Source organism: Corvus brachyrhynchos, unplaced genomic scaffold (assembly GCF_000691975.1).
Source record: "Corvus brachyrhynchos isolate BGI_N302 unplaced genomic scaffold, ASM69197v1 scaffold66, whole genome shotgun sequence".
NCBI classification, from domain to species: domain Eukaryota; kingdom Metazoa; phylum Chordata; class Aves; order Passeriformes; family Corvidae; genus Corvus; species Corvus brachyrhynchos.
This window is the reverse complement of record NW_008238440.1, coordinates 3320249-3332719: the sequence shown is the minus strand read 5'-3', so window position 1 is coordinate 3332719 and position 12471 is coordinate 3320249. Positions and strand designations below refer to the sequence as shown.

Sequence of the window (12471 nt, the reverse complement as noted above, 5' to 3'; positions counted from 1 at the left end):
GAGCACTGACCGGGGGTGACCCCCCAGCCTCTCCCTGCCTTCCTCCCGTACTTGGCTGGGTGAAGGGTCTCGTAAGATCAGCGTGGTTTTATACCGCAGTTTTAGGTGTAAGGCGTCTGAACTGCTTGTTTTGGAGCTGCTCTGTAATCCACACCCTTACCCTGCCGGGCTTGTGAGGCCACTGGGTGCTGCTCCAACTGGTCTTTCCAAAATTCCCTTTTCCCCTGCGCAAACCCACTGAGGAGCAGCAGGTGTAGCAAAAATCTGGTGAAAGTGTGAATCCGACCCATCGTTGGATTCTTGGTAGTGTCAAGGACAGTGGTGAACTTCAGCTAAATCTGTGTCAGTCTGTGCCACAATGTGTCTGTTACATGACTCAATAATTACCCCAAACCTTGAAAGCTGATAATTTAGCAAATAGTCATATTAAGGCATAGGGAACCTAAAAATGTCATAGAGGGTCTCACATTAAGAGGCCCAGTATAACTAAGTTGTGAAGACTGCCGTGATTTTAACTGTTGTTTATTTCCATTCTAGATAAGCATCTGATAAAGAAAGATGCTAGAAAGAGAATTGTAAGTATTTGCATTTAGTTCAGAAAACAGTGCAGCCTCTTTCATTATAATTCCATTATAATTTGAGTGTGTGTGTAGTTGGCAGCTGCAGGCTGTGGCTGTGTCAGTGTGTGGTGATGGATCTATCACTGGGTTATACTCTGTGCAAGGCTATGCTGGTCTAGTTCTGCAAATTGTAATAAAATTGTGAGATATTTGTGCAAAAATTGTGAGGGCTTGTGTCAGGACAGGTGTCGGTTTGGGGGTCAGTGTTCCATGTGTAGCCTTGCCATTTCCCTATATAACCCCCCTGGGCTATAAATTACTTTAAGACAGTTGAAAAAAAATTCTCTTAGTTTATTTTAGTTGTTTAGGTTTCTGAAAATAAAAATGAGATGCCTCTTAAGATTTAATCTACCTATATAATGGATGCTGAAATTATTACTTCAGCTGGCATTTATTTTAAGTTGGAAGTTAAGTCTCTGAGGTTGTGGCAGAGTGAAGAGCAGCAGGTGGCCGTCTGGAGCTCCTGGGGCCCTGGGAAGGGGAAGGAAGCTGGAAGGGGAGGGGGCTGGCTGTGGGAGCACCAGGAGGGAAGGCTGCCCCTTGCCCACCAGAGACAGTTGGTTTATGTTTGCCAGGGAGGGAAAAAGTGGTGGTCTGAGGGAGTCACAACATCCAAATGAATCCCCGCTGCCTTCCCATGAAATAATCTCTTCCCAGTGTAGGGAGCTGGCATGCTGGAATGGGCAGGGTGCGTTTTTGAGACACTGTTCACTGCTCTGCCACTGTGTGGGTCTCAAAGTGATTCTGTTTTTAATCAGATCTGTATCGAGGGCAACATTGCGAGTGGAAAAACAACATGCCTGGATTATTTTGCACAAACTACCAGCATTGAGGTACTGGATGCACATTTCTTTGTCCTTATTTTCCTCATTGAGCAGCTGCTTGTCTTGACAGAGCCAACAGTTTAGAAGTGCTGTCCTTGGGTGCATGAGGAGGGAGCAGCAGGGTCTGAGCCAGGGGCTTGCTGGGGCACCACCCCAACTTTTACAGTTAAATCACAGCAGAGAAATGTAGATCACATGTAGTATATACTGGATGCCAAAATACCAGTAAAACCTGTGAATCAGAGTTTGTACCTTTATGAAGTAACAGCAACCCACAGAGCATGGGCATGTTTGGACTTGCCTGTTTGCCATTTCATGTCACTGAAATCTTAGATGGGTCTGGTAAAAGCAAAGTAAAGAATAATGATGTAAAAATAGGGGTGTCATGTAACTGGGATCCCAGTGAATAGATGGCTTTTTTGAAACAAGGAAAATCTGTTAGAATTGTTTCAGGAGATTCCTTACTGATCTGGTATTTGATTTTGTGTTGCTTAGAACCAGGTTAGGGGAAGGGCAGGCTTGTTGTATTTTAAACAAAATCAAGATCAAACCTCAGTGAACAGTTGCTTTTGTGTACAACAGATATTAATGCTTTCCCTGACAGACCTGGCAACACATTTGGTAATAAGTTCTAGGAATCCTCATAGAAATGCTGGATTTCCAGATGTTATTTGTTAATTTAACAGGAATTGTCCTTATGAAGTAATTAACTCTTAATCCAAAGGATAACAAACTTTAATTTGCATACAGTGTAGCATTTTTTAACTAGCTACTTAAGTTCCCAGGCTGATGAGATTCTCTTAGGCCTGACTCTACAGTATCGTTGCAGATTTAGACTCTGTTTGAACCAGGCAGGTCTGATTGTACCTATTCAGGGCAGAAGCTTTTCTGATTCATTTTGTAAAAGATTTGAATACATTTGGTTTGTTAGAACACAAAAATAAAATGAAAATGAATGTGGTAGCAGTCTGATCCTCTACCTTTGCTGGCAAGTGTTACTTTCTGAGAAATTAATTTGTGAGGGGATGGGCTTGTCATTGAAATGCTAAGTGCTCTGCTAAGCTGTTCTTTCCCTTACATGGCACTGATTTTGACTCAAAAAAAAAAAATTCTCTCCAGGCATATGAGGTAATCTAATAGCATTTAAAAATGCTAAGAAGACGCTGTATATTGACATTTCTCTATTTTTAGCAGTGTTCATTATTACCTTTTGTGTTACGAATTCAGTGCTGTTTTTTTAAGAGTGATGAGCTTTCCAATACAAATCCTGAATGCTCTGATTTACTACACAAGTATTCCTTAAAAATAGTTGTAGACTTGTAGGGTCACATTAAGTATTTTGAATCTAAGATGTGTTTAACATGGAGTAATGATTTTTAACCAGGTTTTGAAGGAACCCTTGACCAAGTGGAGGAATGTTCGAGGTCATAATATCCTGGTAAGTGGCAGAGATTTCTACAGTTACAGTGACTGTTCTTGTAGGAAGACATGTGTGATGGCTTTTTATCAGCCAGCAAAACTGATATGAAGGGTGTGACCTAAATCTCACACGGCAAAAATGAAAGCTCCATGAAGCAAAAGAGCTTCTACTGCGATTAAGACATGCATGTAATAGAAAGACTGCATATAAAATGTGTTTTTGGCAAGGACTGGGTCTCCAGTGGGGTGTGAGTTAAAGCAATTCCCAGGAAGATAAGCCTTGAGTGTGGCAGTTGTTTCTAAATGTACTTGTGCCTGTTTCATAGAAGGGAAGGATGTAACTTGAGGTGATGGTTGGATCTGATCAGTTAATGTTGTTTGACTGGAGTTCTGTGAACAGCTCTGGTGCCCCCAACATAAGAAGGACATGGAACTGTTGGAGAGAGGCCAGAGGAGGCCACGGAGGTGCTGAGGGGACTGGAGCCCCTCCCCTGTGGAGCCAGGCTGGGAGAGCTGGGGCTGCTCAGCCTGGAGAGGAGAAGGTTGTGTGGAGACCTCACAGCACCTCCCAGGTCTGCAGGGGCTGCAGGGAAACCAGAGAGGGACAATTCCTCAGGGACTGCAGGGACAGGACAAGGGGGAAAGGGGACATATTGAAAGAGAGGCAGTTTAGGTTCGATGTACAGATGAAACTCTCCCCTGGGAGGGTGGGCAGGCCCTGGCACAGGGTGCCCAGAGAAGCTGGGGCTGCCCCAGCATCCCTGGAAGTGTCCAAGGCCAGGTGGGGCATTGGGGCTTGGAGCAGCCTGGGATAGTGGGGAGCAAATGATCACTTAATTCTTGTCAAACCTGGTGTCAGCTGTTTTAGTGCACTTCTTTTAGCAATGCTCTTGTACTGCAGAAACTTCCTAAATACCCAGCTTCCTGTTGTGCTGTTTGTCCTAACAAATGTCCATCTGTCTTGCTTCTGTCTCTGACCCCAGGGCTTAATGTACCAGGATGCATCAAGGTGGGGGATAACTCTGCAGACCTACGTCCAGCTGACCATGCTGGAGCAGCATACCAGGCCCATGGTAAGGAAACTTTTGGTTTTAGTTTTAAAAGTAATTAGGTGTGGTTATGAGTGCTAAATCCTTTTAACCTTGTATTCGAAAGTTAAGATGCTGTGTGTGTTCATTCTTTGTTCCTGCAGTGAGTAGGAATTTCTGTGGTGCAGACATTGATCTGCTCTGTGTGTGCTCTGGGGGTAAAACCTCTGCCTCCTGCCTGCTCACAACTCCCCAAACTGATCCTGCTGTTTGGGCACACCCTCAGGAGCTAGGCTTGCACAAATCTCTTCCTTATTACATGTCAGTGGCTTGTCTGTAATTTCATTATTTCAAATCTTTGGCAAACACTAAGTAATCTCATGTTAGAATTCATAGTACTGCTTCATGCTGTCTAGTACAAATTCAGCCATTGCTTCTTCTGTTTGTGCAAAATACTTCCACTACCATTTTCTATTTCTTTTTTCAGATGGTTTACATCCTTTTTTTTCTTGTACTTTTTTTCTATCAATTTTCACATTCTACCTTTTTATTAAGATTTGTTCATTCTTTCCTTCCTACACCTTTTGTTACATTCTATGCTATCTTCCATTCCCTGATTACAAGACCTGGTGTTAGATGCCATGCTTATATCTTACTGATGTTCTTATGTTCTGTTTTGTGAGTTTGTGTCAGGGCAAACTTTCAGCAGTGCCACATAGGAGAGTGGTACTGCACATACAATCACTAGGTTTTTGGAAGAGGTGTTTTTCCAAGACAGTAGAAATCCTGTTCTGTTGGAGAAGAAGTTCATTCAAGATTTCCTGAGGATTTCCCTGCATTTCAATCTGAGCTTTTTTGTCATTTGAGCCTTGCAGCCATTTTTGCTTCATTAATGTGCAGAAACCTGGGTTAGAGGTTGCTCTGCCAGGCCCAAGAGTGTCAGAGAATCTCTCTGCTCCAACATGAAGTGCTGCTGGAGCACATGCAGGGCTGGTTAAGGCCAGCGCTCTGGCAGCTGTAGTTACTTCTTTTAAAAGTCCTGTTTCCTTGCTTGAGTGTGTCTGATGTCAGCTCTGTGCAGTGACCCAGCAACACATGGGATGGGGCAGCAATTTGGGGAGCAATAGTTCCCATTGTCCTGCAGACCCCAAGTGGATTGCTGCTTTTTCTACCCTGAGTTACCTTCCGCTGCTCAGCTGAATGCTGAGCACTTACCTTTGAACTGGTGTATGAGTAACAAATCAGAGTAAGATCAGGAGTCCTTGTTTGTTTTGTGGTTCCCACCCTCCCAGTCAGTTTATCACAAGATCTGAAAATGGTGTTTCATGTGATGTGCCATGAGTGTGAAAAGAAAGAAGTGTGAAAATGTAGAGAGTCAAGTTTTATGTTGCAGATTTCCCCCATAAGGATGATGGAGCGATCGATTCACAGTGCAAAACACATTTTTGTGGAGAATCTGTATCGAAGGTATGGGATGTGGTTTTCTACTTTACTTTCTTGGATTAATTATTTTAAATGTGTATATATATTCAACTGATAATTTCTTTGGTAATGTGCATTTAAGTGGCCTGTGAAATCTGCCAGTTCTATGTTGGAGTGGCATTGTGTTTGGTATGGGATGTGCTGCCCACTTCCTGTAGGATTCTGGAAAACCTTTTCCGGCAGTGCTCCTGAATATTTAGAACTCAGTATTATTTAGACACCACCTATTAAAGTTATCTGCTCTCCAGCTGAATACCCAAATCTTGCTTGGATCAAAAGAAACACATGCTGGACATGTAAAAAATCATGAGGATATAAAGAATAACACTGTAGGAGTGAGACACCTGGGCAGTGTTATCCAGCCTGGCATCCAGGATTGGCATTCCTTGCAAACAGGGACTCGAGTCCTGTGCTCTTGCTCAGAATCAGGATTGACAGGATCAAAACAGACTTGGTAGGCTGTGAGGGAAGAAAGAACAATCACCTATTACCTGCCCCAGGTATAACTCACCCATCCCAAACTAACTGAAATAGTGCAGGAATCAGGTTTTATTTGGTTTGTTTGTTTGGAATGCTGACCTTCTCTTGAGGAGTGTATGTGACAGATGGGTTTTAGTGGGTTTTTCAGTGGCCTTGAGGGACAAACCCAGTTTGTTGCCACAAGGTGTCATCCATGCTGCACGAGCACCTCTCGGCCACGGGAATGGCTTTGGAAGTGGGAAGAGACACATTATTTATCTCAGTCCACACACAGTGGAAGCAGCCTGGAGTATCCTCATTTTTAATTACTGACTTCTTTTTTCATTGTAGACAAAGTGCTTTTTTCCCCAGATGTAGTTGCTATGAGGCCAAATCTGCTTGTGTCAACTCTGAATTAATTTAATAATAACAATTTTAAGGGCATCTAAGATATTTTGTGGCTTCAGCACTTTTTAAATGTTGGACAAAAGGCATTTGCTTTGTTTTGTTACAGCAAGCTAGAAGGCAGTGATAGTACCAACAGCAAACCAAAAGAAAAGGATGTGTAAAAGGATTATAAATAAAACAAGGAATAATTGAGGACTGTATGAAAGTAGCTATTTTGTGACACATTAAAAAATGAATAAATGTGGCCATGTTAGGTGAATTTTAAATGTGTGCACATGAGTGTGCAAGGTGTGCTGTAGGTGAGCACTGCAGTTCACTGTCCCTGTGAATCTGTCATTAGTTATGACAGAAAACTCGCTCTGTTCATGTTGAACTTAGGCAGTGAAAACTTTACTTGGTAGGAGTCAAATGTCAGCAAATTTTGGAAATGAAAACACCATTTTGTGCCTTTTATATTCCCTGTATCTTTGTGGATCTCAAGGCAGAGTCCTCACAGGATTACCCAGGGAGAGCAAAGGCATGTTGTCTGCAGGGCAGGTCGATGCAGAATTGACTTGGATGTGTCTGTCTTTTAGGGTAAGAACAGTGGAGCTTTTTTGTATTTCCAATTCCTTTTAACCTTCCTGTTTCCTGCATCTATCCCAGAGAAAAGTAGCAGAGTCAGTGTTTGGCTGATGTGGACCCCTGCTACCCAGAACTGAAGTATTAGAAGAGTAGCAGTGACCAGTGTTACCCCAGTTCTGGCTGGCAGATCAAGAGGGGAGGTGGCACAGATAGGGATTTTGCATTTTTCCATACTTAGGGAAATATCTTTATTGCTTTTGCCAGTGATCAAAGCAAGTTGCCAGGGGAATAGTTTAGAAATCTGTGGAATATTTTTCTTCAGTCCTATTTAAAATGGCACAACTGGTCTTAATCATTCAGCTGGAGAGTACAGGAGCCTCCCAGCTCCATCCTTTTTTATGGAATATGTCTTTTGTCACCAGTTTCAAAGACAGGATACTGTAAAATTAGTAATATTTGACAATCAGGACTATGGTAATAAGTGAAAATTGATGTACTGATAAAAACATAGGATGTGAGTCTTAACATGTCCTCAATAACTCCCTTTTACTTGAGTTGTCTGATATTTTATTATTGTTGCTGAGATAACTTTGGGACATCTGTCTCCAGCATTCTGTGCTCTCCAAGTTCAGAGTTCCAGTTAAGCATGTCGAATATTTCAACAAATACTTTTATACTCTTTCAACAAATATTTCTTACAGTGGGAGTAAATTTATTGACACATTGACATTGTATTTTTGCTGCCTTTTACTGTGGCTTCTGTAAGGAATTGTTGGTGCTGCTCAGTAAATCCAGCCCTTCTGGTGACATGCCCTGGGACAGATTTGAACTGATGCTGATAAAAAGAACCTGAGCAATAAATACCATTGACACTAATTTACTGTTATTGTGGGAATGTCACTGAGGTAATGCTTTTCTTCCTGGTCACCAAGTAATTATTGCTTAACTGTAATGGAAAAATAATGTTTGTAACTGCTAATAATGTAAACTTTAGGCTAATAAGCACTTTTTTTTAAAAAAAAGAAAAATATTTGGTCTATTTTATAAACAATGGTTTATGTGGCCTTCAATTTGGGTGGGCATAATGTTGGTCTTTTCACAAATGTTGGAGTATATGGGGAGTGATTCTGGTCAGGTGAGCAAAATGAGAGTTTGGAATTGATCTCTGCATGCTGCTCAGTGAGTGATGCCTCTTGTGTTTGTTCAGTGGGAAAATGCCAGAGGTGGATTATGCTGTCCTAAGTGAATGGTTTGACTGGATCCAGAACAACATTGATGTTTCAGTTGATCTGATAGGTAACATTTTGATGGGTCTGGAGGGATGTGTTTGTGGGTGGGTTTCCTTTTGGGGAGAAAAAATAATTCTTGTTTCTTGGCTCATAAATAATCACATTATTCAGTATAAAAGTGGTAGCATCAGACAGCTTGGGTTTGTGGGTGGTTCATGGATTGATTCATGGCAGTGCCAAAGGAGAGGTCCAGTGGTGGTACCCAAGTCAGGATTCTTCCCTTCTATAGTTTGTGAAGTGAGTTTCTTCTTTGCTTTTAAAGCTGATCCTTGAGCATAACTATAACAATTTTTGTTCCTGCAGTTTATTTGCAGACATCTCCTAAAGTTTGTTATGAGAGGCTAAAGACACGATGTAGGGAAGAGGAAAAAGTCATTCCTCTGGTAAGGAGTTTCTCTGATATATATGGTTACAAGGAGCTTTGAAAACATAATGATTCCAATCTAAATACTAAAATTGTATCCTGTGTGTATTGCCAAAATGTGGTGCAGCTGTTTCCACTGCAAACTAAACCCTGAGTATTTAATTTTGATTTATTTTTAAAAAATGATCTGTCATGCACGCTGACTCTCCCAGGTGTTCTGTTCTAGTAGTCCGTGCACTATAGCTGACTTTAGGTGCAGTATTAATCAACTGGTACTCTTCTCTAAGATGTAGAAGTCAATTGCTTTTGTACCATTAAATGGCATAAAAGCACCCAGGTGAAGCACAGATACCTGGGCTTGCAGGTGCTAAGATATCTGTGGGCACTTTGTTGTCTGGTATCACCAGGATGTTTGTGCATGAAAAGTGTCTCTGCTGTGGCTGACAAGAAGCAACTCCTTGAAAATCTGGGAATTTGGGAGCTTGGGAATCTGCTTTAGAACAAACTGTGGTAATGGAACAGTGACTTTCTGTGCCAGTTTACAGAACTGCCCCTCATGCCACAAGGCTTCTGAAAAAGCCTGACCAGACATAAATGCAGTTCCCTCTGCATGTCCTCTGCAGCTCTGGTGGTGGGTGGCTCAGGAGAAGCAATTGTCAGTTGAAGATCTGTGCAAAGAGCTAAATTTTGGGCCAAATGGGTGAAATTCTGCCTTGACAATAAATCCTCCTGTAATGGATTTGAAGAGCCCTTGTGTTATTTTGCAGCTCTGCTGAAGAGGAGGGGAGCAGTTATGAATGAGCAATGTGAAGTGGTCTCCATGAAGAAAAAAACCACTTGATGACAGGCAGAAGAGCTTTTAGGGGAAATTGAGTTACAAGAAAGTGAACTGGGAATTTTAGGGAAATGTATTGACACAGAAAGTTCCTCCCATACATATTCTTCGCAGCCTTTCCCTTTTTGTCCTTACGTTGTTGTATTTTTCTCTGTAAAACCTTGAACCACATTTTACCTGTGAAAGAGAATCATGGTTGCTTCATCTTAAAAGGAGCTGAGAGCGCTGTGCTCCTGTAAGCTGTGTCTTTGAGGTCTTCGTGGAGTTAAACTTTGTACTGGGAATTAATTTTTCTCAAAAATCTTCTGATGCTTTTCATTTTTTGTTAGTGGAAGATATGTGTTGCAGGCTTTTGTATGTGTCTCTTAACTACTTCCCAAATGGTTAAAGATTGCAATGTGTGTGCCATCCCTGGGCACATGTGTTATTCCAGTGCCTCTTTTCTAGGAATATTTAGAAGCTATTCATGAGCTCTACGAAGAGTGGCTCATTAAACGTGCACTGTTTGAAATTTCCTGCCCAATACTTGTGAGTATTATTTTAATTATAACCAATTAGGCATGTGGGGAATTGTGCTTTCCAAATAAGAAGAGCATTGTTTAGTGGTAAAAGTAAATAAATCTGCTTTTCTGACAATCTTTGGAGAAGGACAACCTCAGAAAAACATGATAGGTGTTGGTGTATAGCATAAAAGTGGGGTCTGCCATATCTCCAGTGGAATTTGAGGGGCTGTTCACTGGGATTGCTTGTGGGATCAGCTGTGTAGCTTTTCAGGGAATGCCAAATTCCCAACAGAAAGCAGCTTGGACAGATCCCTAGGAGTATCCCAGTTTGGCTGTACTGGTAGTCCTGTTCTGTTTAGCTCAAAAGAAACCAAGTTTTATGGTGTCATTTATTTCCAGTGTTCATTTTCTTCTTTCCAAGGTAATTGGAGCTGACCATGACATGCAGAAGATGGTAGAGAAGTATGAAGAAAACCGGGACCAAATACTGAACCCACCTAATAGACAACACCATTTATAGAAGTCTGTGACTGTTGTATCAAAAATCATCTATGAAGTCTGATTTGCTATTTTGAATATTTAAATATAATGGGTATTGGTTTTGTACTATGCTTTGTAGAATGTTGTGGACTTAGTGCTCTGGAATGATCAGATACCAATCAGAAACAGCATATGAGCCAATTCCCTTTGTGTTTTTAGGTTCTCCACCAGCTGTACTGTGTCAGTTCACTTCAGCTCAAATATGGCTGTTTCTCTCATTTCCCACTTCACTGCTGCTTCCTAGAAGTAACTTCAGTTTCTTTTTTTTTTTCCCAAGACAACCCTGTTTTTGTAATTTGAAATAAATGGTTTGTTACAACGCCCCTCTGAGGGAGGGTAACTGAGGTTCCTCTTTAATAGCCCCCTTGGGGTGAACAGGGTGAAACAACAGCAAACGAGCAGTGTGTGTACGAGGGAGGTTTATTTATTACAGACCTGTCAGCCTGTCCCTGGTGCCCAGCAGATCATCCTGAGTGTCATGTCATGGCATGTATGGGATAACCACGGGATCAGACCCAGCCAGTCTGCGTTTAGGAGGGGCAGGTCCTGCCTGGCCCACCTGATCTCCGTCCATGACCAGGTGCCCCTCCTGGTGGATGAGGGAAAGGCTGTGGATGTGTCTCCCTGGACTTCAGCAAAGCCTTTGACACCCTCTCCCATGGCATCTCCTGGAGAAGCTGCAGCCCACAACTGGCCAGGGGCATTTTTGGCTGGGATAAGAACTGGCTGATGGCCAGGCCCAGAGAGTGCAGGGAAATGGGATCCCCCTGGGCTCAGTGTTGGGAGCAGTCCTGTTTAACACCTTTATTGATGATCTGGAGGATCAGTTTACCATCAGCAGAAGGGGGTGATACCCAGTTGGGTGGGAATGGGATCTGCTGAGGGACCAGACCAGGCTGGATGGATGTGCTGAGACCACTGCCATGAGGTTCAGCAGCCGAGTCCTGCTCTTTGGCCACCCCCAAGCCCTGCAGCTCCAGGCTGGGGCAGAGAGGCTGGAAATCTGGACGTGGCACTCAGTGCTCTGGTGGGTGACAAAGTGGTTGGTTACAGGCTGGACTCAATGACCTCAGAGGTATTTTCCAACCTCAGTGATTCTGAGATTTTAAAACAATTGAATTGCAGCAGAAAGGAGGGATGCAGCTCTTTGGGTTCTTTTCTGTACAAGTACAAAAAATACCACAAGGTATAGAAGGCAAGGGTAAGAGCAGATAGTGGGAAGATCTCACAACCTGTGGATCCAGTGATGAGGCTGGACTGTTGTAATGCTGATACGGTTGGAACAATGTTCAGTCTTGGTCCCTTGGAGGTGGGGTCCACAGAACAAAAGGTTCAGAGGGTTACAGACATTCCAGTGCCCAGACCCCTCCCCAGGGAGGGGATTCCTTGCGTCTTGATGTGGTTGTGAGATCCCAGCCCTGCTGTGGCTGAGCTGAGGAACAGTGAAACTACAGGGTCGACGGTGTATTTGTTTTTCCTTTCAAATAGTTATTAAAAAGTTCCTAGAATTAATTGATTTTTACAATGTTTTGCGTTCTTTGCTTTTACTGTTTTTTTTATAAAGAAAAACACAGATGGTTCTTTGGGTTTATATCATGATCTGTTTATTATGACCTGCAAGTACTTGGAGAGTGGAGAAAACCAGTGGGGGTTTAATTCTTGGACTTGTTACATGAAGTGCTGAGTTGCCCTTCACTTGTGCTTTACTTTCTGGATGTTTTCTTCAATGGAATCCTTTCAATGCAGCACTCAGACTGTTCTCACATTACTTTTTCTGGGTAATTTTAGGGGAATGATCCCAGAAGTACAGAGTATCTTATTTCCCCTACTGGTTTTGGTAGGCTTAGCTGGAGCAAGCAAGGCTTCATCAGCACTTTGATCACTTTTCACAGACATTTGTCTGGCACTTATTGCAGGACAGAAACATTCAGTTGCGTGGCTTTTCAACAATATCTGATGGTGCTGCTTTTGGAGATCACTGCTTTTGTAGGATTGTGGTTTGCCTAAAAACCATTGCACTGAAGGAACCACACCAAGTCAGGAATTGCAGCTCCTGTCCTTATTCCCATCTGGTGGTGCATTTGTTTTTTCTAAATCACTGCAACTTAATAATGATGAGTGCTCTGAGAGGGCATT

At 42.5% G+C, this 12471-nt stretch overlaps 1 protein-coding gene across 1 annotated transcript in view; it reads left to right on the top strand.

Annotated features, from left to right (window-relative positions):
- The window catches only part of TK2 (thymidine kinase 2, mitochondrial), a 13887-nt gene extending 1972 nt beyond the window's left edge, over positions 1-11915 (top strand). The window contains exons 4-13 of the mRNA XM_008635488.2: positions 28-71; positions 538-575; positions 1379-1453; positions 2829-2882; positions 3847-3936; positions 5285-5358; positions 8012-8100; positions 8397-8476; positions 9740-9820; positions 10217-11915. Coding sequence (XP_008633710.2) covers positions 28-71; positions 538-575; positions 1379-1453; positions 2829-2882; positions 3847-3936; positions 5285-5358; positions 8012-8100; positions 8397-8476; positions 9740-9820; positions 10217-10315 — 724 coding nt within the window. The 3' untranslated portion in view covers positions 10316-11915. The remainder of the gene's footprint in view (positions 1-27; positions 72-537; positions 576-1378; positions 1454-2828; positions 2883-3846; positions 3937-5284; positions 5359-8011; positions 8101-8396; positions 8477-9739; positions 9821-10216) is intronic.
- The last annotated feature ends 556 nt before the right edge of the window (positions 11916-12471 follow it).